General features: G+C 34.6%; 1 protein-coding gene across 3 annotated transcripts in view; it reads left to right on the forward strand.

The window, feature by feature from the left end:
* Window positions 1-27635, forward strand: part of XRN1 (5'-3' exoribonuclease 1) — a 104089-nt gene that overhangs the window by 17939 nt on the left and 58515 nt on the right. For all 3 annotated transcript variants that reach the window (XM_032346914.1, XM_032346924.1, XM_032346932.1), the window contains 14 exons: window positions 1225-1312; window positions 1395-1563; window positions 2260-2327; window positions 2640-2777; window positions 4753-4819; window positions 5030-5135; window positions 9354-9443; window positions 10391-10547; window positions 11139-11258; window positions 15290-15459; window positions 16444-16564; window positions 16660-16758; window positions 20383-20486; window positions 22916-23047. In XM_032346914.1, the coding sequence (XP_032202805.1) occupies window positions 1225-1312; window positions 1395-1563; window positions 2260-2327; window positions 2640-2777; window positions 4753-4819; window positions 5030-5135; window positions 9354-9443; window positions 10391-10547; window positions 11139-11258; window positions 15290-15459; window positions 16444-16564; window positions 16660-16758; window positions 20383-20486; window positions 22916-23047 (1629 nt within the window). The remainder of the gene's footprint in view (window positions 1-1224; window positions 1313-1394; window positions 1564-2259; window positions 2328-2639; window positions 2778-4752; window positions 4820-5029; window positions 5136-9353; window positions 9444-10390; window positions 10548-11138; window positions 11259-15289; window positions 15460-16443; window positions 16565-16659; window positions 16759-20382; window positions 20487-22915; window positions 23048-27635) is intronic.

Consider the following 27635-nt stretch of genomic DNA (forward strand, 5'->3'; position numbering starts at 1 on the left):
ATTCCTCACTCCCTAAGTTCAGTTTTTTGCCTCTGTTTTTTTTTTTTTTCTTTTGTGTTCTTGGTCAAGTTTATTCCTAAGTGTTTTATTCTTTTGGATGATATTCTAAATGGAATTGTTTCTTAATTTCTTTTTTGGGTTATTCGTTGCTGGAATGTAGAAACACAACTGATTTTTATGTGTTGATCTTACTTCCTACAGTTACACTGAATTCATTTTTTGGTCCTAGTAGCTTTTGTGGATTCTGTGGGATTTTCTGTGTATGGAATCGTGGCGTCTGTAAATAGAGATAGTTTTCTTCTTTTTCAATTTGTGTATCTCTTATTTCTTTGCTTGCCTAATTGCCCTGCTTGGACTTCAAGCACAATGCTTGAAGCTATAGTGAAAATGGGCTATAGCTATAGTGAAAATGGGCATCCTTGTCTTGTTCCTGTTCTTAGGAGGAAGGCCTTCAGTCTTCTACCATCAACATATTAGATGTGAATTTTTCATAAATTCCCTTTTTTATATTAAGGAGATTCCCTTCTATCCCTACTTGGCTGAGTACTTTTATCATAGAAGGGTATTGATTTTGATAAATGTTTTCTTTCCTAGTTGATTGTATGGTATTTTTTCCTTTGTTTATTAGTGTGATCTATTACATTGATTTATTTTCTTATGTTGAGCTGTCCTTGTATTTCTGGGCTAATCCACTTGCTCTGGTATCTGATCTATTTAAAGTACAACTGTCAGTTTATATTCTTACTTCTGGTTAAAGTTGGAGTATGGGCCAATAGCTAAGGCATATAGACCCCTAAACCAAGCCAGGGACAGATAAGAGGAAAGAAATGATGGTGCCTCACCATTGAAGCCTTAGACTGTACTTCAGTAGGCAGAAAAGTATATATACTCACTTATCTGTATGCTTCATGCTGGTGGCCAACCTTAAATGGGCCAGATCCCATGGTTTCTCATATCTGTTATATCTTATTTAGGCTTTCCTAATTCTGAGCATCTTTCCACAGAAAGCATAATGCAGACAAATTATTTTGAACTTTATGTCACATCTATTATAATTATACTCTTATGTTTATACTACCTTAGAGATTTCATATAAATTACTTGCCTGGATTACAAGAATTAATTATCTTCTAATGATAAGTTTTATTTTAAACATTGCTGCATTTTAAAATTTGAGCCTTAAAGATATAATTAATTCTTTGTTGATCATCTGACTAATTACAGGGTATGCGCACCAGAAGAAACCACATTTCACCTCCTACACTTGTCTTTAATGAGAGAGTATATTGACTATGAGTTTTCAGTACTGAAAGTAAGTATTAATACAGTTGTGAACCAAAGATGTGTTAGAAGGAATTTCCATACGATTTGATTTTTTCTCCATTTTGCTGTAGGACAAGATCTCTTTTAAATATGATATTGAAAGGATAATAGATGATTGGATTTTGATGGGATTTCTTGTTGGGAATGATTTTATCCCTCATCTACCTCATTTACATATTAATCATGATGCACTGCCTCTTCTTTATGGAACATATATTACCATCCTGCCAGAACTTGGTGGTAAGAAAAGTTTAATATTCATTGGAGGCTACTTTTATTAAGCACTCAGCTAATCCTAAAAATTTCATTCAGTTTATTAGATTATTGCATGCACAATTATATTAGGGAAAAAATTGGGGGTTTCCTTTGGTCTAAGGCACCAAGCTCTGGGGTTATAATTTTCAGTGGCTCACAAGCAAAGAAAATGACGAGTTAGGAAGCCTCATGTATTGATATCTGACTCATCTCTGCCTTTGGTTATTTAAGAAAGCCATCAGAAGTTGTTGATTTCACTTATTAAATCACAGCAGTTCATTTTTCTGAATGGATAGGTATTGGAGTATTTAATAGGGAAAGCTTTTTCAATTAAAATGAGGAATCGATAAACAATAGTGAATGCTGAATAAAACAGCAGAATAGCAGGGTATTAGTTCTTCTCAAGTTAACATATTAAATGAATAATCTGGATAGATTTTAGAACATATTTAATTAACTATTAGCAGATGTCGGAAATGTGGGAGGATCATTATGTGAACCTGAAATTTCTTTTATTTTGCTTTAGTTGTTATATAGTTCATAGAAACTAGAGTCAGTTATATAGTTTTTTCTTGATTGGTCGAGTGCCAGTACTCAACATTTTATAAAAAGAGTTTTGTAGAATTGTTTAGAAAAAATAGTGTCAGCTTTTAGTACAAATTTAGATTTTGTTCCTTTTAGGTTATATTAATGAAAGTGGGCATCTCAACTTACCTCGATTTGAGAAATACCTTGTGAAACTATCAGATGTAAGTAAATAGATATTTTTATTTTCTTGTCCCAGGTAGAGATAAGTGGTCAGAAGCCAGTTACATAGTGTCGGAAGAAAAAGTTTTGGTACTTCTACTCCACTTGATCATTCTTTTATAATTTCACCTAATTTTATTTTTATCTGCTTTTTATTTTTCATTTTCATACTAGTAGATGAGGTCCCCATGTGCACAAAAAAGTAACATTCTTTGATTTCCTATGCCCCAGAAGTAGAACTGGTAAAAGTTTGGGTTGTATTTTTCCAGGCATACTCAAATTATTTTTAAATGAATTTAAATGTTTCTGTACAGTTTGATCGGGAACACTTCAGTGAAGTTTTTGTGGACCTAAAGTGGTTTGAAAGCAAAGTTGGTAACAAGTACCTCAATGAAGCAGCAGGTGTTGCAGCAGAAGAAGCCAAGAACTACAAGGAAAAGAAAAAACCAAAGGTGTTCATTTTTTTAGGTGTCCTTTCAATTTTTTAGCTATAAAAGTAAAACTGATATTCCTTGTTCCTCATTTTCTTTCTTATGGTTTTGAGGGCTGCCTTATTTCATTTTCATTTCTTATTTTCTCCTATTGAACATTAAAAAAATTTTTTTTGGTTTCTTCTCTTTTAGACCCTGTCATTTAAATCTGATGTTTAAAAACCAAATTCTTATTTTTTACTTTTGAAGAAGAACATTGTGTTTTCTTTGTTCATTCATCCTATTAATAAGTGTAGAACAACTTCTAAATAAAAGAGCCCAGAAAATTAGTTATCTTTTTTAAAAATGCGGGTATTTATAGCATCTAATAGTGAGACATCAACTAGATCAGTGATTTTTCTCTAGAAATAATTTATATATATAAAATCATATACAAGGTACCTGGGTGGCTCAGTCATTAAGCGTCTGCCTTCGGCTCAGATCATGATCCTTGGGTCCTGGAATCCGGCCCCTAATGGCTCCCTGCTCAGCGGGAAGCCTCCCACTCCCTTTGCTTGTGTTCCCTCTCTCACTGTGTCTCTCTCTGTCAAGTAAATAAAATCTAAAAAACAAAACAAAAGGGGGTTTCTGGGTGGCTTAGTGGGTTAAAGCCTCTGCCTTGGGCTCAGGTCATGATTCCAGGGTCCTGGGATCAGGTCCCGCATCAGGTTCTCTGCTCAGAGGGGAGCCTGCTTCCCCACCTCTCTCTCTCTCTGCCTGCTTCTGCCTACTTGTGATCTCTGTCTGTCAAATAAATAAATAAATAAATAAATAAATAAATATTAAAAAAAAAAGCAATAGGCTAGTTTAAGAGTAAATAAATAATAGCACAATAGCTAATGCTAGTGCTCAATAATTATTATTTTATTATTGTTAGAACACATAAATAATAGAATCAGAATATGTTAATACCCTATAAAACATCACTAATAAGCTCTAAAGAATGTCTTATATGTGTTAGCTCAGAAAATAAACCTCTTCTGAAATTTTCCTCAGCCTATTCATAATTCTTGAGTTCTGATAAAATTGAGGAGTTTCCTGCACTCTCCTTGCCATACTGGTTCTATTTCGGTTCAAGGCTAGTAACTCTTGCTCCAGAAGGGCATTTATCCTAATTTTCTCTACTGTAGTCCTTCTACTTGTTTAGATCTTTCTTAGTGAAACTTAGGAGCAGTCCATTTGCATTCTACTGTGTTTTTGCTCTTAAGGAAATAGTCTCAGAAACTTTTTGGGAATCTGTACTTTACTCACAAAACTTACACATCAGTAATCCCTGGCTCCACCCATCTCAGCCCAGTCCTTAAGCCTCACAAGTCTTCCTGCATATGTAGTTACTATTAAAGACATTGGCAGAATGGGAGGAACTAGAGGAAGAGCCCAAGCACAGGAAGTTAGCTGAGACTCTAGTTTGGATGAACAAAGGGAAATGGGAATAATGGAGTCACTGGCAGTAGATAGGCAATCAGAAGATAGAAGAGAGAAGAGTTGAGATCACAAGGGCAGAAAAACAGCTAGGCAGGAATATGAAGAATGTGATGAGATGGGAAAACTATAGAAAAGCGAATGAGTTGCATGAGAAATATTTAGAAGTGGAGATAGAAAACAGAGTTATAAGAATGATGAAATCCAGAGATACAGAAAACATGTAATATTTGTAATCATTGGATTCAATTATAAACAAATAGATTATATTAACTCAATAGGTGAGAATTACCCATTACATATTTTTGATAGGCCTGAATATTAAGTTCTACATGATAAAGATTTAGAAAACAAGTGATACAAAACCAAAAACACTTACATAGTATTTGCAGATTATTTTTTGAATGAACTTTTACAGTGTTGTCACTTAAGGATCAGTCAGTTCTTTCTAGTATTTTTTAAATCTCTGTAATCAACTGTCTTACTTTGAAATATATCTTGCCATTAATTTTATATTGATTTGTAATTTTTGTAGGGCCAGGAAAACGCCATTTGTTGGGCTGCTTTAGACAAAAGTGGAGAAGAAGTGGTAACTTCTAAGGGTGAGTACAAACTCTGTATTCTTTTTTTTTTTTTTTTTTTGACAGGATAGTTACTATCTTTCCTTAGTAAGTACTAATTCAATAATATTGGATAGAATAGATTTCTATGTTAGTTTATAAGCATTTGCTTTGATAAATATTTACCAGACCATAAATAGAAAAACAGAATATTTATAATTTTCAGCCACTATTTTTCTGGCTTTTTTCCAGATAATTTAGAAGATGAGACTGAAGATGATGACCTATTTGAAACTGAGTTTAGACAATATAAAAGAACATATTACATGACGAAGATGGGAGTTGATGTAGTGTCTGAGTATGTTTTTACCAATGTTTTTACCTTAAAATAGAAAAAATTAGATTTTGTGGTTCTTCAAAAAACAGCATAATTTTGATAGTTAAGGTAGTGGGCGAGGAGAATTTTTTGGTTATAGAAATTATTGTAGTGTCAATCTTTCAACTGCTGTGATTTTGGAATAGGTGATAACTGACATGTGTTATATTCCTGTAGTAAAAAGTTGCCAAGTAGGGACACCTGGGTGGCTCAGTCAGTTGGATATCTGCCTTTAGCTCAGATCATGATCCCAAGGTCCTGGTACCGAGTCTCAAGTCAGACTCCTTGCTCAACAGGGAGCCTGCTTCTTCCTCTGCCTGGCATTCCCAGTCGCTCGCTCTCTCTTTCTCTCTGACAAGTAAATAAATAAAATCTTTAGGGGCGCCTGGGTAGCTCAGTGGGTTAAAGCCTCTGTTTTCAGCTCAGGTCATGATCCCAGGGTCCTGGGATCAAGCCCTGTATCAGGCTTTGTGCTCACCTGGGAGCCTGCTCCCACCCCACACCTGACTCTCTGCCTACTTGTGATCTCTGTCTGTCAAATAAATAAAATCTTAAAAAAAAATTTTTAAATATAATAAAATAAAATCTAAAAAAAAGAAGTTGGCAAGTAGAAAACAATTTGTTTTTTTCCCCTTCCATTTTCTGGACTCTCGTCAAACTCATCTCAGAAGCTACCTGGCTTAGTCCCAAGTTAATAATCTAGCTCAAAACGTTCCTTAAGAAGTTGACCTCTAGAATGGTAGATTTCATACTTTTTTTTTTTTTAAGATTTATTTATTTATTTATTTGACAGACAGAGATCACAAGTAGGCAGAGAAAGAGGAGGAAGCAGGCTCCCCACAGAGCTGAGAGCCCGACGCGGGGCTTGATCCCAGGACCCCGAGATCATGACCCGAGCCAAAGGCAGAGGCTTAACCCACTGAGCCACCCAGGTGCCCCAGACTTCATACTTTTAAACTGCAACCCACAGTATGAACTATGTATGTTTGTATTTTATTTAATTAAAATCTTGAGCGGTTACCAAGTACCAAGTGTTATTCTAAACATTTAAAAAATATTGACTTACTTAATTCTCACAACAATTCTTCAAGATAAATAAGTTATTATTATTTTACAATAGAAGAAATTAAGGAATGGAAAGGCTTTTTTTAAGGCAGGTTCATTTTTTTTTTTTTTTAAGATTTTATTTTTAAGTAGTCTCTACACCCAGTATGGGGCCCGAATTTACAATCCCATGATCAAGAGTTGCATGCTGGGCGCTTGAGTCATTAAGTGGCTGCCTTTGGCTCAAGTTGTGAACCCAGAGTCCTGGGATCGAGACCCATGTTAGGCTTCCTGCTCCGTTGGAAGCCTACTTCTCCCTCTCCCACTTCCCCTGCTTGTGTTCCCTCTTTCACTGTCAAATAAGTAAATAAAATCTCTTAAAAGGATTTTATTTATTTATTTATACTCTACCAACTGAGTCAGCCAGGCACTCCAGCGATTTGAGAAACTTAAGTGACTTGCCCAAGGTGGCATAGTCAGTGACAGAGCCAGAATTTGAACATAGGCCATCTGGCTCCTGAGTTAATCCTCTCTCTCTCTCTCTCTTTTTTAAGTTTATTTTTTTAAGTAATCTCTACACCCAGCATGGGGCCCAAACTCACGACCTCAAGATCAAGGGTCACATGCGCTACTGACTGAGTCAGCTTAGGCGCCCCCAGTTAATATTCTCTAACCACTAGATGAGACTGCTTCTCCATAAGAGAGATAAGAGTTTCATGAAATGCTGTGTACCCTTTTACTTGCTTAGATATTATACTTAGATATTTTCTATACTATAATTTTTACTTTTCTTTTAATATAATAAAGCACTAAATATTAGATCTTTTCTGTAATCTGTCCAGAGATAGACTTTCAGACGTTGCTTTCTGTACACTCAGACTGTCTTCCATTCTAGTCTAGACGTAGTATTTCTTATCCCTTTTCATACTGACCTCCAGGAACTAGAGGTATAGGAATTCTAGTACAGTTCACCAGCTCATTTGAAGCTTTGTCAAGTACCACTAGCATGTAAGACTTGAGAAATAAAATATTTAAAAATAGTTATGCTTTTAATCTTTTATTATTCTTTAATCCTTATATTTCCTTGATTACAGTTATGTAGCACTGTAATACGTGCTGTAGGCACTAAATCCTTAATTTGATAGCTAACAAATCTTATTTTATTTATTTTTTTTAAGTATTTTTTTTAAAGATTTTTTATTTATTTATTTGACAGAGAGAGATCACAAGTAGGCAGAGAGGCAGGCAGAGAGAGAGGAAGGGAAGCAGGCTCCCTGCTGAGCAGAGAGCCCGATGCGGGACTCGATCCCAGGACCCTGAGATCATGACCTGAGCCGAAGGCAGCGGCTTAACCCACTGAGCCACTCAGGCGCCCACAAATTTTATTTTATTTCCCTTCCTTTTTTATATTAAAATGTAGACTTAGGAAAATAATGATACCATTTGCTTGCCTAACAAATAAACAAATCTTTTAAAATTCTTATATTCAGTGTTGGTCCAGAAGCGATGATGGTAGTATTCTTTCCCATTTACTGGTGAAAATATAAATTATTTGGGGAAGTACATATCCAGAAGTCTTTAAAATATTTATCCCTTTGGGGCTCCTGGGTGGCTCAGTTGTTAAGTGCCTGCCCTGGGCTCAGATCATGATCCCAGGGTCCCGGGATCGAGCCCCACATCCGGCTCCCCACTCCATGGGAGCCTACTTCTCTTTCTTCCATTCCCCCTACTTCTGTTCCCTCTCTAGCTGTGTCTTTCTCTGTCAAATAAATAAATCTTTATGAAAAAAATATATATTTATCCCTTTGACACAAGAATTCTAATTATTAATCTGTCTTAAAAATATAAACTTAAACACAGAAGATCCTTATACACAAGGATGTTTATTACAGTTTTTTATAATAGTACAAAATTAGAAATGATCTACCTGTCCTCATAATCATGTCTGCTTCCTCTGTATCATACCATCTTGCCATTACACTGTCTTCAGAATCTGTAGAACTGCTAAACTGTTATTTATAAAAAGTTTGTAACAATTTAGGAAGATACTTATAGTATATTATTAAGCACAAATTTCAAAAGCAGAACACAAAATCATGTATACAGTATTCTCTCATTAATATTGAACAAAAATCCAACCAACCTAGGCATAGAAAAAAGACTAAAAAGAAACATACCAAATATAATACTGATTGCTCTAAGGTGATTAAAAATGCTTTTCTTGGGTGTCTGGGTGGCTCAGTGGCTGAGCGACTACCCTCAGCTCAGGTCATGATCCCTGAGTCGCAGGATCGAGTCCCACATCGGTCTCCCAGTAACATGGGGAGTCTGCTTCTCCCTCTGACCTTCTCCCCTCTCGTGCTCTCTCTCACTGTCGCTATCTCAAATAAACAAATAAAATCTTTTAAAAAATGCTTTTCTTCATTATCTAGATTTTTAATAATGAAAACATATCTTTTAATGAAAATTTAATATGTTTCATTTTCAAAAGTATACCTCCTAGAAATATTGAGATCTGGAATTTCTAACTGGCATCTCTACCTAAATTTTGGTAATAGCCACTAGCAGGTTTACAGCTACCTTTTGGCTTTCATCCAAGTGTCATGGGCGTGTGGGTGTGTGTATATGTATTTTACCTTAAATGATGGTCTTTGAGAAAGAAAGGATTACAGGGAATATTATTCCATAAATACAGCATTTTTCAAAGTGTGTTCTAGCTGCTATAACCAGATTCTGTGATCTTCCTGATTTCCTCCTGTGATTTTTCTTAGGCGTCCTCCCAGCTAAAGTTTCCCATTCCAGTCTCCCATCACACCCTAACTATTTAGGACAGTAGTGCCACTTTATAGAAAGCTTCATGGGCCAAATCCTCAAACTTTAAACTGCAGGCATAGTACCTTGACTGAAAAAATATGCACAGTAGGTTTAAGTATTGTGATAGACAGTTTAGGAAAACTATAAGGCAAACCTTTAACCTGACAGGATGGAATTTGTTTTAAATACTATTTTGGACTTTTTCTGATTACAATTTTTAGCTTATTCATTGATTATATAAAACATGTGAGGCAGAGTGTATCAGCAGATATCATGCTTTAAAGACAAATGGCCTGTCTTCAAAAATTAACATTATAATGAAAATATTCTTTGAATTTTCAGTGACTTTCTGGCTGATCAAGCTGCATGTTATGTTCAGGCAATACAGTGGATTTTGCACTATTACTATCATGGAGTTCAGTCCTGGAGCTGGTGAGGAATACAAACAAAAATAAAGTTTTAATTTTTTTTTTTTTTTTTTAAATAATGGTTGGTTCTCCTATAATCTCATTTGGAGATCTCTTTTCTCTTTATTTCTACTTATGGTGGCATTTTTAAAAAGACACATACAACCAAGTTTAAATGAAATATAGGTAATCTTTTCTTATATGAAAGTACTTTTTAAAGACCTCTGTGTACAAAGATACTTCCAGCCCTAGCAGATGACCAATGATGAAACCTCTTTCAATCTAAGGATTTAAAATTCTCTCTCATGATGAATCAACTGTGACAGAGTCTTAATAATTTTTAGGTCTGAGTGATAATTATATAGGGCTGTTCATTATATTCTTTGCTACATTATTGTGTGTTTGAAGACATTTTTCTGTCAAGAGTGATTATTAAAGAATAGGTTATTTGAATGTTAGATTGGGAAGGGTAAAGAAGAAGAAAATAATTATTTACTTTTCATAGAAATAGTAATAATTTTCCATTTCTGTCATGTTTCCTATTCCAGAAAGTTCTGTCTACATTTCTAAACCATCTGAATAGAAAAATAACAAAACAAAATATGATGCAGGAAAAAGTAGAGACTTTTAAATGATGAGATTGTTCTGTTTTGTTTTGTTTTGGTTTGCCAACACCTTTACTAGGCTTTGTTTTAAAGCACCATACATCAAAACACACCAGTACAAATTATGTTTATTAATACATGAAAGATTTTTAAAAGATTTTTAAAAAATTAAGGAAATACAACATTTGTTGCCATCACATGATCTAAATAAGCTAATACTGATTTCTTAAATCAAGTAATAGTACTTTGGGTGATCTTTTTTTTTCTTCAGAGTTATTGCTCTGTTGTTAAAAAGGAAAAGTGTATATTTAATATTGACCTGTTGCATAAAGTTGCCAATTGTTTAAAACCTGGTTTTGTTTTACAGGTATTATCCCTACCATTATGCACCTTTCCTGTCTGATATCCGTAACATCAGTACACTCAAAATCCATTTTGAACTAGGAAAACCTTTTAAGCCATTCGAACAGCTTCTTGCTGTACTTCCAGCAGCTAGCAAAAATTTACTTCCTACATGCTACCAGGTGGGTTTTAAAATTAAATGTTTGTATGTCCTTTTTGATACTTAGGAGTTCCTCATATAAGAGATGATGACTCTAGCCAAAGGTAGCCACTTAACAACTGAGCCGCCAAAACACCCCAGATTCTTGGATTTTAGAAATTTTTTCTTTTTAAATTATCTTAAATACAGTTCTTACATTACTTACCAAAATCAATTGATGAGGACTCAAAAGTTCATAAGTAAATTAAGTTTAAAAATGGAGGACTGTTGGAAGCCTGTGAAATTAAGTCTGAGAACAGAATTTAAGTGGGCCTTATAGAGTGATAAGACAATGAAAGATAGAAGTGGTAAAGTTGAAAGTAAAGTAAAGTAAAGTGAAGTAGTGACCTACATAAATAGGTCACTACAATGGGAAAGTAAGAGTAGCTTAGAAGTCTCATAGTTGAAAATCACAATATAGCAAGTATATTGCAGCATTTCTAAGATGTAAAAATTTAGCTTTGCTTATGCTTAGGAATTTTAAACTGTAACAAGTAAATATTGTAAATATATTAACAAAAAGTTATATTAATATTTGTTCTTAAATTTCTATTACTCTTTTATATTTCCATAGCACTTGATGACCAGTGAAGACTCACCAATTATAGAATATTATCCACCTGATTTTAAAACTGACCTAAATGGGAAACAACAGGAATGGGAAGCTGTGGTACTAATACCTTTTATTGATGAGGTCAGTGCATGAAGTAGTTATGTATATGCATGTATTCTTTCTTTCTTTCAAGTTTTTATTTAAATTCCAGTTAGTGTGATATTAGTTATAGGGGTAGAATTTGGTGATTCATCAATTACTGATACCTGATGCTCATCACAACACTTGTCCTCCTTAATCCCCATCACCTGCTTAACCTGACACCCTGCCCACCTCCTCTCCAGTAAACATCAGTTTTTCTGTAATTAAGAGTTGTTTTCTCGGTTTGACTTTTTCCCCCATGTTCATTTGTTTCTTAAAGTCTGCATATGAGTGAAACCATATGGTATTTGTCTTTCTCTGACTTATTTCACTTAGCATAGTACTCTAGCTCCAGCTATGTCATTGTAATGACAAGAGTTCATTCTTTTTATCTGAGTAATATTCCATATTATATATATACACCACATCTTTATCCATTCAGCAGTCGATGGACATTGGGCTCTTTCCAAGGTTCAGCTGTTGTTGATAATGCTGCTATAAACATCAGGGTGCATTTATCCCTTTAAATTAGTATTATTATATCCTCTAGATAAATACGTAAAGGTATTTACTACCAGATCATAGTGTAGTTCTGTTTTTCATTTTTTGAGGAACCTCCATACAGTTTTCCACAGTAGCTGCATCAGTTTACATTCCCACCAACAGTGTAAGAGTGTTCCCCTTTCTTCACATCCTTGCCAACACATCTTATTTCCTTTGTTATTAATTTTAACCCTTCTGACTGGTGGGAGTTGATATCTTATTACAGTTTTGATTTGTATTTCACTGATGATGAGCGATGTTGAACATCTTTCCATTTATATGCATATATTTTTAATCAGATTATTTCACATAAATTAATGAGCAATGGGTTTTAATCACCATTTATGTTTTATTAATGAGATTTCACTACTCCCTTCTTCATTATGTGCATTAAAACTTCTAGGTATGCCAATTATAAGAAAGTTGAAGTGGCTTTACTAACATTAGAAAAATAGGACTAAGGAGTATTACCAGAGATCAAGAAGAAATTTCATATAGATTAAAAAGTCAAGTCAGTTTGGGGCACCTGGCTAACTCAATCAGTAGAGCATGTGACTCTTGATCTTGGGGTTGTGAGTTCAAACCCCATGTTGGACATAGAGATTACTTAAAAAAAAAAAAAAGTCAGTTCATCAAGAAGATATAAAAATCCTGAATGTACGTGTACATTATAACAGAGTTTCAAATACATAAAGCTATCAGAATTGAAAGGAAAGAAAAATTCAAAGGAAATTTGAAAATATTGTGATCTAAATGATAATAAAAACACAACATAATCTGTGTGATGAAGCTAAAGTAGTGTTTTAAGGGGCATTTAAGTTTCTAGATGCTTATACTGAACAAAAAAAAAGTCTCACAATAAATTACCTAAGCTTCCTACCATAAGAAGCTAAAAATGCAAGAGAAATTAAACCCAAACAAAACAGAATGAAGGAAATAATAAAGATAGGAACAGAAATCCATAGAAAATGAACGAACAATAGAGGAAAAGTCAATGGAACCAAAAGCTCTGAAAATAAATTATCAAAAGAAGTGTCCTCTCAGGAGGAAAAAAAAACTGACGTGTTTATGGAGTGGAGAAAACAAGTGTTTATTCACACCTTATTAGTTTTTTTTTTAATATAAATATTTTTATTTATTTATTTGACAGAGAGAGATCACAAGTAGGCAGAGAGGCAGGCAGGGGGTTGGGGATCAGGCTCTCTGCTCAGCAGGGCTGATGCAGGGCTCAATCCCAGGACCCTGAGATCATGACCCGAGCCGAAGGCAGAGGCTTTAACCCACTGAGCCACCCAGGCACCCCTCTTTTTGAAAACTTTTTATATTTTGAATGTGAAGAAGGATTAGACTCAAATTTTGAATGTGACATTGGAGAAGAAAATAGGATGTAACTAAATACCATTGTCAATGAACAGTAATTATAGAAATTCAATTTACTATGTATTTCCTGAAAAACAGTTACTGATTTTTTGTATTGATATTTACAATATCAGTAGTATCTTAGAATCAAGAAATTATGGTATAATACTATCTGTTTTGTTCTATAATCTTTTCTAGATTTTGCTACTTCTTTCCTCTTTATACCACTTTTTCTGTAAATGTTCTGAAAATGGCATAGATCATTATTGAACTAAAAGTCTAGGAGGCCAGTCTGGAAACTAGTTCATCAGTTTCTAATAGAGTTAAACATACATTTACTGTTCAACCCAGCAGTCACACTACTGGATATTTATCCCAGAGAAACGAAAATTATGTCCACACAGGAAAACCTATACACGAAAGTTTAGAGCAATTTATTTGTAATAATCCCAAACTGGAAAAAATGCAAATGCCGTTAAATGAGTGAGTAGATAAATTGTAGTATATCCATATGGTGGAATATTACTCAGCAATATAAAGAACTATTGATATAAGCAACTTGGATGAAAACAATTTCGTTAAGTGAAAAAAATCAGTCTCAGAAGGTTATATATTACATTGTTTCATTTATATAATATTCTTAAAATGATAAAATTACTATGATATAAAACATGGAGTGACTGCTAGGGTGTAAGGTTGGGAATAGGGTATGATTATAAAGGAATAATAAAGAATTTCTTTATGATGTTGTACCAGTTCTGCATTCCAGTTTTAGTGGTGGTTAATATGAATCTATACACTTTGATAAAAATTTCATAGCACTGTATACACACAAAATCACATACAAAAACCAGTGAAATCTGAATAAGTATAGTTAATAATATTGTACTTATGTCAGTGTCCTGGTTTTGATAATTTACTGATGCTATGTGTAGGATATTATTAGGGAAAGCTGGGTGAGAGGTACATGAGAATACTCTGTACTAATTTTGTAAATTCTTATGACTCTTCATGTTCTTTGCCACTGTATGTAATGCTATAATAAACTACTTGTGTATTCATGTGTTCTTTTTGTTTGTTTATGCAGTCTTAGGTATTGGAAATTTTGTTTTTTTAAGATAGATTCCCAAAAACAGGATTTCTTGGCTAATGGGAATGTATATTTTTACATTTAGTGAATATTCTTTTTCAAAAAGACTAGTCTAATTCACCCAATATTTAGTGCCTACTTCTCTGCCTCTCCAGACCTGAATATTAACCTGAATATTACTGCTTTATTTAATTTTGGCCATTCTGTTGATGGATGCCATTAAAATATATGTAATTAAATTAATTAAATATATGAGATAATTTGGAGAGGTAAACATTTTCTATACCATGGCAGAATTTGTAAAGTAAGAGATTAATCCTTTATGAATTATGATAACTATAATAATTGTGGTAAATTCACATTTAAAATTTTATTCTCGGGTACCTAGGTGGCTAGGTCATTAAGTGTCTGCCTTTGGTTCAGGTCATGATCCCAGGGTCCTGGGATTGAGCCCTGTGTCAGGCTCCATGCACAGTGACAAGAAAGCTGCTTCTCCCTCTCCCACTCTCCCTGCTTGTGTTCCTGCTCTCACTCTCTCTCTCTATCAAATAAATAAATAAAATATTTTTAAAAAAATAAAATTTGATTCTCTGCTGTTTTTTTTTAAAGATTTTATTTATTTGAGAGAGAGTGAGCAAGAGAGAAAGCACAAGCTAGGGTGCGGGGCAGAGGGAGAAGCAGCCGCTGATACAGGAGCCCAACCTCAAACCCAGGACAATAGGATGATGACATGAGCTGAAGGCAGGTACCTAACCAACTGAGTCACCCAAGCGCCTCAATTCTCTGCTATTCTTATTCACGGTTAGTTCCTATTGTTGGAATAATAAGTTCAGAATAAATTGTAGTGGCAAACAATATTCTAGGGGCCTTTGAAACAGTTTTTCATATGATAAAATGGAAAAGAATTCCATTAGTTAAGGTTTTTATTTTTCGAGAACACAAATAATGATTCTGCATACTGAGGGAAAAGATCTATTCTGTATGTTGAGATTACAGAAATTTTATACTTTTAACTCTTCTCTTCAATCTTTCAATGCAGAAGCGATTGTTGGAAGCCATGGAAACATGTAACCACTCCCTCAAAAAGGAAGAAAGGAAAAGAAACCAACATAGTGAGTGCCTAATGTGCTGGTATGATAGAGACACAGAGTTCACCTACCCCTCACCATGGCCAGAAAAGTTCCCTGCCATAGAACATTGTTGCACAAGGTAATGTTATTTGGTAATTTTTCAACTATAGCAAAGAGCTCCCTTTAGGGGCATTGAGGGAGAAGCTTTTGAATATTTACTTGGAGAATTAAAAATTAATTTTTGATAGTTACAGTCAGTTGATAATGAGTTATATCCAACTTGCCAAAGACCATAGCATCTCACGGTTATTTCTGTAGTTCTCTGCTTTGGTCAGATTCTCTCTCTCTCTCTCTCTCCTGTTAAAGTTGGGTTTTTTGTTTGTTTGTTTTTTAGTTTTTCCTCCCTAGTGTATATCTGTACCCTCCTCACTTTAAGAGGATGTATGAATTTTTGTTTCCATTGTCAGTGTTTCCATTGTCAGTCAGTAATGCTAGGAGCATTATTTGATGTGCTGTGACTTTGCCTCTTACATTCCTAACCACCCAACCAGAAAGAAGAAAAAAAGAATTAAAGGGGTCCTATAATCTCTTGCTTCAAACCCATTTCTACTTTTCCTTCCTCATTAAAATGTCCTTGTTTTTTTTTCTTTTTTCTCATTTTCCCTGCAAATAATTTACCCAGATGGAACCTAAAATGAACATCTCCCAGTTATGCTTTTTCTTTTTGTTAATGCAAAGAGAAAGATGGAATAGACATTATAAAATGTTGCTTTTATCTGGTTATAGAACATGGAGGATATGGAGATTTGTAACGTGCTTTATATGTTCCTATACTTCTAAATTAAATACATATATATGTATATACATATAGAGGGAGTTTTATTTCAAGTTAATGGTGAAAACGTCCATTCAGTAACCTACATGTATAGCTGCATCTAGTCTATTATAATAACAGAATATGGGTTGTCCTGCTCCATATTGTCTCTGTCTTAAAAGACAAATTGTCATTCCCTTGCTTAAAAGCAAGGATGACTCTTGCAAAGTAAGTATTCAAGGGAATACTGAAAAACTGATTGCTTGTAGTGTGTGAATTTTGAATTAAATGCCTTGATTTATTTTCTAGGTATAAAATAATATCATTAGATGCTTGGCGTGTAGACATAAGCAAGAACAAAATAACCAGGGTTGACCAGAAGGCGTTGTATTTCTGTGGATTTCCTACCCTGAAACACATCAAACACAAAGTCAGTTGTTGTTTAGTTCAAAATTTTTTCACCTTATTGAATATAATGTGATTATGGAGAAAGATTGAAATTAAATTCTCTGAATTCTTTTAAAGTTTTTTTTGAAGAAGAGTGGGGTTCAAGTATTCCAGCAAAGCAGTCGTGGAGAAAACATGATGTTAGAAATCTTAGTGAATGCAGAATCAGATGAACTTGTAAGTATTTTCCTTGTTACGTATTTATTAGATGCTTATTATGCATTAAACTGTTCTAGTTGGAATGTGTTTACCAAAGAGGTATAACATGTAATGATTCCAAAAGTTCATGGTAAATAAGGATAAAATAAAGAAACATTTACATAAAATTTAAAGGAAATATATAATTATGATGTAATGAGCAAGAAATATTCCATGAATTTTGGAAAGAAGATAAACTGTGTGAGCTGAAGATTAAGTACAAGCTTATAAATGAGACTAGGCTTGAGCTGGGTGTGAAGAAAAAGATTATCACAGAGAGGAGAAAAGTAGGGGAAGGGTATTCTAGTTGAAAGGAATAACATGAGCTGGAAATAAATGTGTGATACATTATCTTATTCTTTTTAACCTTTTTGTATGTCTGAAATTTTTCTTAATACATTTTCTTTTTTTAGAATGTGATGTATTTGAGGAGAAGGAATAGATAAACCTGACTGAAGCAGAGGACTTGTGTTAGGAAGTAGTAGAAAATAAGGTTGAAAAAACAGATTGAGGCCAGATTATGGAGGACCTTGAATACCAGGCTAAGCAGTTTGGACTTTGTTTTCCCGTAACTGTTATCTTGAAATCATATTTTCATAAGGATTAATTCGGTGGCAGTATAATAGACTAAATTGCACAAAAAAGAAATGGAAGAAAATGAAAAAAGCCTGCAAGTTAAGAGGTGTGGTTTGGAAATGTTAGGTAATAAGGACAAAAACTGAAAGTAGTAATAGATCTAGATGAATAAGACTGTTAAAATTGACAAGTTTCATCATTTGTTCAAACATAGAGGATGAAAAGAGGAAGAAAATACTAAATATGACTGAGATGTCAAGCCTAGTTAACTAGTAAATAGTTGTCGTTTATTGGAATAAGGAAGTTAAAGTGGGAAAGTCTCTGGCTTGAGGGGATTAATGATAGGTAACGATGGAATTTTAAGGTGATGCCAGGGTGTCTAACTGGTGCTGCCCTGCCAGACTTTCTCAACAAGAGTTCCACAAGAGCTTTAAGCCCTAACGCCCTAAGTCATCCATTTGAATGTAGTAGATTAATTTTCTGTGCATTTAGAGTGGGACTATTGTGTACCATCCTTTGGAGAATTGAAAAGAATAGTCAAATTATTTTTTGTGTTCTGTGGTTCAGATGAAGAATCTCAGTGGAGAAAGTCTGCTTATACACAATACCTGGAGCTAGAGCTTGGAAGGAGGTAGGGCTATATGAGTCATTAACAAGGAGTGATGGCTGAGGCCTTAGGGCTCATTTTCCTGAAGAAAATGGACTCTGAGAGTTCAAATCTCAACATGAAGAAATACCCATAGTTAAAAGGGTGGAAAAGGAACTAGTGAAATTGACTATAGTGTTCAGAGGTGAGAAAATGATTTCCAAGTTAAGTAATACCGCAGAAGCATGGAGTAGATACTACATGTAGTGCAAGAATAAAAACTGAAACAAGGTCTGTGAATTTGTCTTTCAGGGATCATTATTGGCCTTTGAGGATTTCATTCCAGTAAATTGCTTTCCTAACTCCTCTAATAACTAGTCGGGGTGGGGGGTGGGGGCGGATCTAGGTAGGTGGATAGTAGAGGTAACAGGGATTGGGCCCTTAGGAAGATTATCATTGAAAAGAAGTCTAGAAACATAATGTAGGTAGAGGCAGTTTAACACGCTAAATCCCTACAAAAGGAGAGAGGTAGAGCTATAGAGGAAGGAGGTCTTAAAGACACTAGAGGTAAGGGATATTAATGATAACAAGACCCCATGTGAGGTATTAAGGGATTTCATTTTAGGCTTAGTCTGAAGATTAAATTGAGAAATGACAAATTTTCCTTCAAAAAACTAAAGGAGAATGAGAGAAGAAATACATGTATAGAAGGGAAAAGGATAATTATGGGTTCCTAGTTCTAATGTTGAAACTTGTTTTATTTATCAGAATAGTTATTCTTTTGCTTTATATGTTAGACATAAAATTAGACATTTAATTAGACATTAAGAAGTGTCTAATTAAAAGTTGCTGCAAAAAGTCTAAAAATAATCATCTGTAATTTTTAAAGAAATATTTGCTAGGGGCACCTGGGTGGCTCAGTGGGTTAAGCTTCTGCCTTTGGCTCTGGTCATGATCTCAGGGTCCTGGGATTGAGCCCCGCATTGGTCTCTCAGCTCGGCAGGGAGCCTGCTTCCCCCCTCTCTTTCTACGTGCCTCTCTGCCTACTCGTGATCTCTCTCTCTCAAATAAATAAATAAAATCTTCAAAAAAAATTTGCTAATAATGATTAAGCATAATAAACAGAAAAGAACTGAATGAAAATTTGTATTTAAATTTCAGTTGCGACTACAAAGTTGTTGTAAACAAACTAGAATTTTTACCTAAGATATTATTTCATATAAAATATTTATACAGCATTTTACAGTTTACGAAAGATTTTGTGCATATTATTTTATCACCAAATAAACATTGTGAGGTAGATGTTACTTCTTTTTCTCATATAAGAAAACTCTGCCTCAGTGGGGGGTTTAAATGATTTGCCTACGATTCTATAGCTGGAAAGACATAGAACTCAAATTTGGACCCATGATTCCTAATTTTAAGTCTAGGGTTCTTATTTCATTATACCAACTACAAACTGAAATGAAGTCAGATTTCTTAGATTCTTTTATCTGATTATTTGATATGAAACAATGATTAGCCCTTTTGTAGACATTTCTGCTATTCTTACCACCTTTCTCAGTTTCCATGAGAAAAATAACCATGAGAATAATAGGATCATAGAATTTTATAATTGGGTAGAATTTTGTAAGCATCTATTCGAAATCATTAATTCTACAAATTAAGAAACTTAAATGGAGTTAGCAGCAGAACTAAGAACCTAGGTTTCTTGCTAAACATTATTTCTAGTAATGTTGGCTATTGTTAGGGACAGTAATACATTATACGTCGGTGCTCTTCAGTTTAATTTCACTGGAACTTATTTATTCACCAAGTAGTTTCATTCAGGATTAAAGTCAGTGGGCCATCCTTTACTAATAAGTGCCATTGCTGTTGAGAAAATGAGAAGGAGGCAAGCTTCCTGGTGTCATAATGTTTATACTGTAGAACAGTACCTTAAGTTGGTCATAGTGCCTCTCTAATAAGAAGGGATTGGGAGAGGGGAAGGTAAACTTGGTCAACTTTAATAGAGTTATACTAAAATAAAGGGTTAAAGAAAGGCAGATGGGTAAAAACAAGTGAAATGTATTTTTTTAAATAAAGGAAAGGGGAAAAAAATTAAGACTCCAACCAGAAATCCTGGGAAACATACTAAAAAGAAAAAGAGTAGTTAGCAATAAAGATACAACTTAAAGAAGACAAATTAGGAAAACTAACTGAATTCAAGTGGGTGGAATAATTAGTTGGAGAGTAAAGTTGAAAAGAGGAGGAACTGTAGGAAATAAATGGTTTGAGTGAGCAAATGGTATTTTATATCTGTCTTAATTATTAAGGTAAGGTTTATATTGATTTTAAAGACCTTTGTAAACACAAGCCAGGTTTTAATTATTTAATTTTGCCTTTGTACACTTAACTCTTAGACCTGAAATATGAGTGAACTTTTCTGCTTTTACTTTAAGTGTGTAGAAAATATAGCTTCATCCGTGCTTGGAAAGTCTGTCTTTGTTAACTGGCCTCATCTTGAAGAAGCTAGAGTTGTTGGTATATCAGATGGAGAAACTAAGTAAGTAAGATTTGATGTATATTTTTAAAATTTATATTTGTTTTGTTAACTTGATGGCTTTTAATGATATTTTTTAAAACTGAAAGAATTACCAAAAAAACCTGATAGAATTACTGTAAAAATATTTACACTCTATAGTGAAAATGAAAGTCTTTTAATCACATCATTCAAAGTTCAACCATAGTACCTCACTGAGATATTTTAGATGCATTTATCTTTTCCCTTTTGCTTTCTTTTCCTTTTAATTATGTGAAAGTTCTGTATCCTAATTTTTTGCTAGCAGTTATTATTTAGCAAATATATTTCTCTTTCTGACAAGAATGAATGGCATATATAACCTGACCTTCCATGCCCCTCCCAGGTTTCATTTAAATAATGTATCAATTTTTAAATTTTCATTTAAATAATACATCAATTTAAGAAATAGTTTCTTATTTTATTTCAGTTCATGATCATTTTGTCAATGATTATTTAGACAATTTATTCTTTGTCATCTTATATCTTTATTTCATGTAAATTTAGTCTGATCTTTTTTTTTCATGTGTCTAGAACCTTTAAAGGTAATTTTTTCAGAGAAAATGTTGCATTTTCTAAAATGTAATGAGCCATTACATATCCAAAAGATCATTTTTGTTTTCCTCACACTTAGGTTTAGAATTTTAGAGGCCCAGTCCTTTTTCCTTAGTTTTCTGTGAGCATACTTTAGTTGTGTTCTGTCATAAAATTTTGTTGACAAGAGATCAGTCCCATTATGATTTTTTTTTCTTCTATGGGTAACTGCTTTTGTTGAGGAGCTCTTGAGAAATCTTTTTTTTTTTTTTTCCTTGAGAAATCTTGAGGGTTCTTTTCTTTTTTAAACATCAGAATACAGTTCCCTTCCCTTTTTAATGAAGTTCTGTTTATCAGTTTTTTCATTTACAGATCATGCTTTTGGTATAAAAACTTTGCCTAGCCTGAGGTCCCATACCTTTTCTCTATATTTTCTTCAAAAAGTTTTATAATTTTACCTCATCCTTTTACATTTAAATCCGTGACCCATTGTGAATTAATTTTTGTATTAGGTATGAGGTTTAGGTCAAGGTTCATATATTTGCCTATGAATGAGTATTCAGTTGTTCCAGCCCCATTTGTTGAAAAGGCTGTTCTTCCTCCATTAGATTGCCTTTACACCTTTGTAAAAAATCAGTTGAGCATAACTGTGTGGGTCTATTTCTGAGTTTTCCATTTTGTTGCATTTATCTGTATATCTGTTTTTATGCCAGTACCACACTGTCTTCTTACTGTAGCTATATATGTCTCAATCTTAGGTATAAATCTAACAAATTACATACAGGATCTGTATGCTAAAAAAAAGGAAACCACTGGGGAAAGAAATCAAAAATTGAAATAAATGGTGAGATAAATGGAGATCCATTTGGATCAAAAGACTCAACATAGTAAAGATACCAAGTCTCCCCAAATTAATTTGTAGGCTTAAAGCACTCCTATCAAAATCTCTCCCAGATTTTATGGAGGCAGAACAACGTATTCTAAAATTTATATGGAAAGGATTTATATGGAAATAAAATTTATATGGAAATAATTAAAACAATTTTGAAAAATAAAAATAAGGCAGAAGGAATTGCTCCATCTAAGTATTTAAATTATTTTGGAGCAACTATAGATGATACTATGTTTTAAATGTTGGTTTCCCCAGCTAGTATCTAGAAATACAGTTGATTTCTGTATGTTGATTTTATATCCTGGGATCTGGCAAACTAAGTTTACTTCCCTGCCTCTTTTCTTGAAGAGTCCAGGCCAGTTATTTTGTATAATTCTGGATTTACCTGATTGTCTGTGCTTAGTGTCACTTAACTTGGTCCTCCATCCCACATATTTCCTGTCAACTGGAAGTTAGGTATAATGGTTTATGAGAATCAAGTTAAAATTTTTAGCAAATATACTTTATTGAATTTGAGAGTATTTTTTTAATTCTTTAAAAATCTATATTTTATTATATATTTAGTTTTTTGAGAGAAAATAAAATTTTTATATTTGAAATTTTTTACAAATCTTTGTTCTAAAATTTTATATTACAGTTTAAAAAAAGAGTGTTGGGGGACACCTGGGTGGCTCAGTGGGTTAAGCCTCTGCCTTCAGCTCAGATCATGATCTCAGGGTCCTGGGATCGAGCCCCACACCAGGCTCTCTGCTCAGCGGAGGGCCTGCTTCCCTTCCTCTCTCTCTGCCTGCCTCTCTGTTCACTTGTGATCTCTCTCTATCCATCAAATAAATAAAAAATCTTTAAAAAAAGAAAAAAAAGGATGTCTGGTGTTTTGCTGTTATATCATGTAGAAACCTTTTCACTTTGAGGACTTATGCTGCTAGAACACCTTATTAAACCATAAATTTGGAGGTAATATAATTTTAATTTTATTTTAATTTTTAAGATTTTACTTGGAAGAACCTCCAGGAACACAGAAGCTTTATTTGGGAAGAACTGCCCCACCATCTAAAGTGGTCCATCTTGGAGACAAAGAGCAATCTAACTGGACAAAAGAAGTACAAGGAATTTCAGAATAGTGAGTGTCAAAATGTATTTAATGTCATAGAACTAGAATGTGATCTAATGTACTTGTTCTCTCGTTATTTCCTACTTAACATAATAATCACTATGAATACTGACTACATCTTCATTTTATGTTCTAAAGAAAACAACAATCCTAGTTTAAAATAATACCTGGTTAGCAGCAGTGATAGCTTTGCCCAGTTTGTCACTAAAATTCTTCATGATGTACAAAGAAAGAAAAGATACAATCACATAATACTAGGAATAACATTTAATAATAGTTATTAGGTTGCCACTGAATTTCTTGGTCACATGTAATGAAAATAGGAAGGAAAATTTTCCTTTGTTCCTCATCCTTACTCTCTGATCACTTTCCTACCTTCTCTGCATCTAAGTCCGTTACGCCCCTGAATTCAAAAATGCAGGGTCTGTAACCAGCCAAATAACTAAGAAACTGGCCCTCCTCCATGGTCCCACCATGACTTCTCTTTCTTCATCCAAATACTAGAATTCTCCAAACCAAAACAGAATAATATATATTGGCAATGGCACATGAAATTGTGTTGTAAATATATATCCATCTCCCTTCCTGTTAAAACTGTAATAACATCCATTGGTAAATGGGAATTTAAGGAGATGCCTCTTACACAATTTTAGAGTTGATACCAGGCTATACTATCCTTATTCAAAAATGAGTAAACAGGGAAAATATAAAGAGACCATAAAAAACCTTCCAGCATGGGGTGCCTGGGAGGCACAGTCAGTTAGGCATCCAACTCTTGGTTTCAGCTCAGGTCGTGATCTCAGGGTTTTGAGTTCAAGCTTGCATCAGGCTCTGTGCCCACCCAGCATGGAGGCTACTGGAGATTCTCTCCCTCCCTCTCAAATAAATAAATAAATCTTTAAAAAAAACAACAAAAACCGATCTAGCATAAAACAAGGAGATAAACAGCTCTTTGGAGGTAGAGCTATTTTTTGTCTTCTGAGAGTATAAATTAGATACTCCTGTCGTAGTCCATACTATACTGAATTTTATTTTATAGTTCATAAATAAAAATCACAATAATAAATTTATTTGTGTGATTATTTTAATGACCATTTCCTTAGATAGTAAGCTCCATAAAGGTAGGGAACATATCTACTTTTGTTAACACTCTGTTCTCATTCTTTGGCTAATGCTAAAGCAGCCTATAAATATTTGTTTGTTTAAATGAACAGAGATTGTTTTGTTCGACTCCTTTGATTGACAAGAAACTCCATTCAGAATACTACAAGAGTTTAGACATTTATTCATGTGTTCAACAATTATTGATACTTGCTGGGTTTAGTGGTTGGCACTGTAGATACCATAAAGAATAAAATTACATAGTCCCTATGCTCATGAAACTTAACGGCTGGTAGATGAAAACTGGGCATTAATGTCTTGTGTGAATTTTTTTTAAAGATTTATTTATTTGAAAGAGAGAGAGAGAGCAGATGCATGAGTGGGGGATGGGGCAGAGGAAGAGAATATCCAAGCAGACTCCAGCTAAGCCTGGAGCCCAATGCAGGGCTCAGTCTCAGGAGCTGTGAGATCAGGACCTGAGCCAAATCCAAGAAGCCACTTAACTGAGCCACCAAGGTGCCCCATCTTGTGTGAATTTTTGATCAAACTATAATTATGATAATTACTTTGAAGAAGTAGTGCTCTGAGACCATGTAATAGAGGAGTTTGACTTAGCTAAGGAGGCATTTGCCTTAGTTAGAGAAAACTTACCAAAAGAAAATGTTGATTAAACTGGTTATCTGAATATGGGGTAGGAGTTAGGCAAAGAGTGAAAAGGGAGCATGTTTCAGGATGAGAAAAATGTACATATAAAGTTCCTATGGCAAGTGGAAAAGTAGCATATATAACATTAATGATAATGGCCAATGTGGCTGGAGTGTTAGAACCAAAAAGGAACCCTAATGAGGAAGATGAGGCAACAAAGGGGAAAGAAACAAGGCAATCTGAGAGGTAGGAGAACAGCCAGGAAAGTGTTACATCATGCAAATTTAAAAAAAAGAAAAAAAGAGTGTTTGAAGAATAAGGGAATAAGTCATGTCAAATATTATGGAGAAGATTAATAAACAAGAGCTATTTTGTTTGAGCAGTGGGGCTGCAAGCTGGACTAGTATGGGTGGAAGAATGATTGAGAGTAACAGAAATGGAGACATAATAGGAGTAAACAACTTCAGAAACTTCAGTTGTGAAGTAAGCCAGAAGCTCTTGACTCCTTGTTCTGTCGGTTCTTCCCATATGGATGGACTTGATCTTCTTGATGGCCGCGAAGAGCAGAGATAATAATCAATGCAGCAGACTGCTGAAGTTGATGGCAATGTGTGTTGATTCATACAAAAGAATGATTTTTAGTGCCTGCCAGTTTAGGATCTCTGGTTAACCAAATAGGGTAGACGAGGCTATGTGGATTCATAAGCACTTAGGTGTATTTATTCTGATTACCATTTTCTTAGACTGCTTTTTTTTTTTTTTTTAACCACCATATTCCTCTCTCATATCACCTTACATTTTGTCCCCTCTTCCCACACCTCCCCAGCACTTCTATAATATGTCTTGTAAGGTGAAATTCATACGGCCAGTGATACTCTGCCCCTGAGGTTGGGTTTATCTTACTTACTTGTGATTTTGCACATTATATCAACATGAGGATCTCATGGCTCTAATGATTAAGAGTAATACTTGCACAGACCATCCTTAACTCTAAGACTTCTACAGCAAGAATGTAGATCCTATTAATTATTTCACTTATCTCCATATATCTTATTAACCAAGACTTGTTCTCCTAAGTTCAGTACATCCTTTTTTGTGTGAACATAACACATGAAATATTTCGAGGAGTACCAAGTTATGTGACTTTATTTTTAGAAACTCTCTGAGTACATATGACAGTGTTGGTACCTTTTTGTATTCCTGTGTAGCAGATTTCCTTTCTAATGAAAACTACCATTAAGACATAGCTAAAGGGGGGGCACCTGGGTGGCTCAGTGGATTAAGCCGCTGCCTTCGGCTCAGATCATGATCTCAGTGTCCTGGGATCAAGCCCCGCATCAGCCCTCTGCTCAGCGGGGAGCCTGCTTCCCCCTCTGTCTCTGCCTGCCTCTCTGCCTACTTGTGATCTCTCTCTCTGTCAAATAAAATAAATAAAATCTTTAAAAAAAAAAAAAAACATAGCTAAAGGGGCACCTGGGTGGCTCAGTGGGTTAAAGCCCCTGCCTTCGGCTCAGGTCATGAACCCAGGTTCCTGGGATCGATCGAGCCCCGCCCGCATCGGGCTCTGCTTGGCAGCGAGCCTGCTTCCTTCCCCTCTCTCTTCCTCCTTCTCTGGCTACTTGTGATCTCGGTCTGTCAAATAAATAAATAAAATCTAAAAAAAAAAAAAAAAAAAAATAGCTAAAGAGGGGCACCTAGGTGACTCAGTGGCTTAAGCCTCTGCCTTTGGCTCAGGTTGTGGTCTCGGGGTCCTGGGATCGAGCCCCGTGTCGGGCTCTCTATTTGGCAGGAAGCCTGCTTCCACCCCACTCCCAACCCCTGCTTGCCTCTCTGCCTGTCTCTTTCTCTCTCTCTGTCAAATAAATAAATAAAATCTTAAAAAAAAAAAAAAAAAGACATAGCTGAAGAAGGATTTAGAATTGAATGGACTTGGTGTTTGGTTTATTCAGCGAGATAGGATCATGTGTAAAAATGAGAAGAGAGGTGCAATTATCAAAAGAAAGAAAACAATGTATTTGAAGATGGAACAAGATAGATTCTTAAAGAGGAAAAAGGTAGCTCCTCTGTTTTAACAAGATGGTATACAAATACAGGTTGGTATGTGTGTTTGGCATGGAGCAGATGAGAAGCTCTCATCGGTTGCCTTTGTTTTCTTTGTAAAGTGAATGTTGAATTCACCTATTTAGAATGGAGGCAGGAAAAGAGAGATTGGTCTTAAATTTGAGTAAAACAGAGAAGGTTTGAAAATAGTGCTTGGGGGAGCACTTGGCTGGCTCATTCAGAAGAACTTGTATACTCTTGATCTTGAGGTCATGAATTCGAGCCCCATATTGAGTGTAGAGATTACTTACATATATAAATAAACTTATAAAAAAAAAAGTCCTTGGAGAAAATAGAAGAGTATCAGTTGATCAGAAGAATGTGGTTGAATTATAGGCAATATTGAGGGCCCTTTTTGAAGTTGAATGACATTAATTTAAAATGTAATGATCTGCCCTATCTTTTGGTAGTAGAGCTCTGTTGATCAGTTACAGGCCTAGAAAAAGCAGAGATTTAACAAGCACTGGATTTTGCTAGATGGATATAATGAAAAGACAGAAAGGCAAGGAAGTTAAGGATATTGGCAGGAATGTTACTGAAAAAGTAGACAATGGAATCTAAGTGGGATAGTAGGAGAAGTAAAGAAAGTAGGTTAAGTTAATAGTTTTAGAGAAAGTAGAAGGATCAGTGGATTGGAGATCCCAAGTTAAGCTAATCATAAAGTGGTTGAGGGTCGCCTTTGTGGCTCAGTGGGTTAAAGCCTCGCCCTTTGGCTCAGATAATGATTTCAGCGTCCTGCGATTGAGCCCCA

Source organism: Mustela erminea, chromosome 1 (genome assembly GCF_009829155.1).
Source record: "Mustela erminea isolate mMusErm1 chromosome 1, mMusErm1.Pri, whole genome shotgun sequence".
Taxonomy (NCBI): domain Eukaryota; kingdom Metazoa; phylum Chordata; class Mammalia; order Carnivora; family Mustelidae; genus Mustela; species Mustela erminea.